Raw genomic sequence first — 4,081 nt, forward strand, 5'->3', positions numbered from 1 at the left:
CTCTCTCTCTCTCTCTCTCTCTCTCTCTCTCCCTCTCTGCCTCTCCCTTTACCACCCCCGACTGTAGCCTCCCGGCACTCTCTGGCCCCAACCCCATTAAACTCCGCCGCACCACCAGCACCCCCGCTCGCAGCTGGGGCCCATCTCCACCCCCTCTCTCTCCCTCTCTCTATCCCTCTCACTCACTCTCTCTCTCGCTCACTTCACTTGGCTGCCGCGCGAAACATGTAATAGCAAACCGTCAGAGCAGCGAGCGGGCGCTATAGGGGAGAGAGAGGGGGGGAGGGGGGGCACGTTGGTCCTACCACGAACCCCCTTTAAGCTTTCAAACCGCTTTGGCTTTCAGCGTACCGAAGAGGAAGGGGAGGGCGGGAGAGGGAGAGACGGGGAGAGCGAAGGGGTCAATGAGGGGAAGACCACCACCGGCACGCATGTTGGGAGAAATTATTAATTGTTATTTTGGCAAAAGAAAAGGTCCGGGCAAAAAACAGTAAGTTTGTCTATGCCTCTTTCGTACATCATAAAAGTCCCGAGAGGAAGAGCTACATTCTCATTTAAATAAGTTTTCCTGAGCATAAAATAGACACAAAAAGAGCAAGCCAAGCCCCCTATACCTTTTAGTTTCCAGCGCGTCGTGTGCATCTTGTTGCGTCGTCCCGGATAAGCAAAAGCATTGGAGATGAAAACGAAATTTGCGAAAAAGGCGAAGAGGAGTGCGGCTGCGGTGCTGGCGCCGGTGGCTCGCGTGCTCGCGTGTTAAAGCGAACGCGTCTGTGAATGCAAGGATGTGTGTGTGTGCGCGCGCGCTGGTGCGCTCGCGCGTGCGCGTCGGGGCGTAGGTGACTGTGTGCGCGCGGGGACGTGCCCTAAGCTCGCGGCGCTTCCAAGTTCCCGGGAGGGGGAAGCCTCCACATTCTCCTCCTCTACCTCCTTGTCCACTGTCCTCTTTTCTCCATCCTTCTTTCTCCTCCCCCTTCCATGATCACCTTTCCCTCTTTCCTCCTTCCTCCTCCTCTTTGTCCTCCTTCTCCTCGACCTCCTCCTCCTCCTCCTCCTCCTCCTCCTCCGCCTTCCTCTCCTCACCCTTGCCGCGCCCCGGAGCATAATCCAGTTCCGGGTGATTGTAGCGGAAGGAACACAGTTGTCGTGAAAAACAATTAGCGAGTGATCAAAGAGTCCCGTTGCCTCGGCGGGGGCGGAAGGGGGGGGGGGAGGACTCAGCCTCCTTAATCAGATATTATCGCACCGCGAAAGAAATGCTATAGTACAATCAAAGTCTAGAATTATTCTAATTTAGAGAGGGTGCGCCGGGGAGGGGATCGGCTCGCTGGATCTGCGGAGGACGGCGGCGACACCGACCATTCCACGGGTCAACGGTTTCGAAGAGTTGATCCACCTGGCTGTGGGTTCCTTCCATTTGGAGAGCCATAATAAATGATGAACATAATCACGATGGCAAGAGGTGTCTTCTGAAACTGAAACGATATTTCAAGGAGAGGGCTCATTTATGACATCCTACATAAAGTGTCACTGCAATCCCCATCCTGAAATCGCGTTTCTACAATCATGTTGTCTAAAGTAGGGGTTGGCAGCGGCTGCCTTGGAGGCCACGCTCATCACCCTGGTCGTGCTGCTTGAGCCTCTCGGGGACCTGCACGACGGACTGCCTGCACGCGGGACACGTCCTGCCGCCCCCGGGCCACCCCCGGGGGGCGCCCAGAAAGCACTGAGTGCCACATTGAGTTACCCCCGGCCCGGCCCGGCCCCAGCCAGCAGCACCCATTGTTCTCAGGCCGGGGCGCGGGCGTTGTTCAGAGGGTGAGACGCGCTGGCGCGCGGGGGCGGGGGCGGGAGTCGACAGGAATGGCCCCAAGGAGGACCGAGGCCGCCGAGGCGAGCATCAGCGCTATGCTGATGTGCGTCGAGGCCGTGTCGAGGTGGGAAAGGTACTGAAGTACAACGCATCAGTGCCTAGGTACCAAGTTACTTTACCGAGCTCTGTACCTTGGTACTAAGTTACTTTACCGAGCTCAGTACCTAGGTACTAAGTTACTGTACCGAGCTCAGTACCTAGGTACTTTACTTAAGGTTCAGTCTGGGTTCAGTACGGTGAGGGCTCTTCAAGGGAAAACAAAAACTGTTCCAGCTCCTGGATCGTCTTTTGCTCCGCGACCTTAATTCTCAATTTCTGGTTCCGGTAGTCCAGAAAGTACCTAGGTATCGATCGAGTTCGGTACCTTTGCAAGGCAAGGTACCTAGTAAACCATCTACTACCTAGGTACCGTACTGCCTAGGTATACTTGCTGGGCATTAACGAGGTACTACCTAGGTACTACCAAGGTACTGCCTAAGAAAATCCCCAAACCTGCTAAAGTGCTCAGAGCCGTGTCTTACCTGTAGATAAGCTTCCGTCGGACGCTGCGCTTGAAGAAGCCGCTGCAGCCGTTGCAAGCCAGGATGCCGTAGTGCTTGCCAGAGCTGATGTCGCCGCAGACGACGCAGGTGAGGCCGAGCGCGCCGCGGTTCTTGGCCGAGCCGCCCGACGACGGCGGCTGCTGCTGCTGCTGCTGCGGGGCGGCGGGGGCGGCGCTGGGCGGCGGCGTCAGCGGCCCGAAGTGGAAGGCGCCCGGCCCCATGACGAGGTGGCCGGCGCCCATGTGCGTGCTGACCAGGCTGCCGGGGGTCATGGCGGCGGGCGGGGGCGGGCCCGAGGACGCCGTCATGGAGCCGCCCTGGTGCCCGCCCTGGCCGCCGCCCTGCTGGGGGCACGCCGAGTTGAGGCACAGCGACAGCGGCCGCGGCGAGCACGAGGAGCCGTCTGGAAAACAAAGACAGTAGAAAGCGCGTCAGAAACCTCTTTCCTTCACAAAATGAGTGTGCCCCTCCAAAATGTCGGGAAAATCAAAGAAAAATCAAGAAAAACTAAAAAAAAATAAAAAATCACCCACCCCCATCTCTTTTCCCGCTCAAATCACCGACCACCCCCACCCTCCTCCTGGCCCCCAACAACACCCCTGTATTTGCGGTGCAAGTGTCAAGATCGGAGGCCAATCGAAAATTAATTATCCTGAATGGATACCCTTCCCCTCTCGTCCTCTCTGCCGCCCTGCTCTCTCCCCCGCGGCCCCTTCTCGCGAGCCGAGCGCATCTGGCATGTAATCGCCCTCCACCCTCCTCCTCCCTCCCCCCTCCCCCTCCTTGACCGGACCTCGGCGGGGGCTTAGCCAGCTCTGCATGGTGTTTAATGACATTTGGGTGAGCTCGGGGCTGGCGGCGGCGGCTATGGGGCTGGCGGCTGGGGAAAAGGGGGGGGGGCAGAACCTCGCGAGTGTTGCCGCGCCATAGCACGCCAGATGATATGCGTTCAATTATATTCCATCAACCAACTCCAACTCCAAGTCAACCCAAAAGGGTTGGAGGTGAAAAACGAGGACCATCACTCTCCGCTGCGGGGCCCCTAGACTAGGGTTGGAAATTTCCAAAATTTTCCAGAAAATTCCCTAAAAATTCCTGAAAATTTCCCGAAAATAACGGAAAACTTTCCCGGAAATTTTCCATTTTTTCCGGAATTATTTTTCCGGAAATTTTCCTGAAATTTTTCAGAAAATTTCCAAGGCTTCCAACTCTACCCTAGACAGATGCTGCCAAGATCCCTGCTGCCATAATCTCAGCTGCTGCTGTGCCTCTTCAAACTTGAAACGCTCCGTTTGACGTTACTACGTAAAACAACGGTTTTTGCTCCAGCGAGCCAGCAGCAGCGGTCCGTCTCAGCCTGGCAGGGTAGGCTGACCCGCGCGACACCGCTGCGCTACAGCAGGACGGGTTGCCTACCCACCAGGCTGGGGGAGGATGGGGGAGAGAGAGAGGGGGAGAGAGGGAGAGGGGGAGAGATCAAAATAAATATTATTGAGGTCCATATTAAAGGACTAGAAGTCTCACTAAGAGAGAGAGAGAGGGGGGGAGAGCAGGGGACAGAGGAGTCGCAACCCTTCCCGTAGTCAGGCGCCACAAGCTGGGGCGTGATGCGCAGCGCGTTCCTCAGCATGGACTCTGTGGACTCCATCTCCCCCGTCCTCCACCG

At 57.0% G+C, this 4,081-nt stretch overlaps 1 protein-coding gene across 1 annotated transcript in view; it reads right to left on the reverse strand.

The window, feature by feature from the left end:
- The window catches only part of LOC113215260 (photoreceptor-specific nuclear receptor), a 51,703-nt gene that overhangs the window by 37,507 nt on the left and 10,115 nt on the right, over window positions 1-4,081 (reverse strand). The window contains exon 2 of the mRNA XM_052265122.1: window positions 2,395-2,818. Coding sequence (XP_052121082.1) covers window positions 2,395-2,818 — 424 coding nt within the window. The remainder of the gene's footprint in view (window positions 1-2,394; window positions 2,819-4,081) is intronic.

Source organism: Frankliniella occidentalis, unplaced genomic scaffold (assembly GCF_000697945.3).
Source record: "Frankliniella occidentalis isolate FOCC.00 unplaced genomic scaffold, Focc_3.1 Scaffold24, whole genome shotgun sequence".
Classification (NCBI taxonomy): Eukaryota; Metazoa; Arthropoda; class Insecta; order Thysanoptera; family Thripidae; genus Frankliniella; species Frankliniella occidentalis.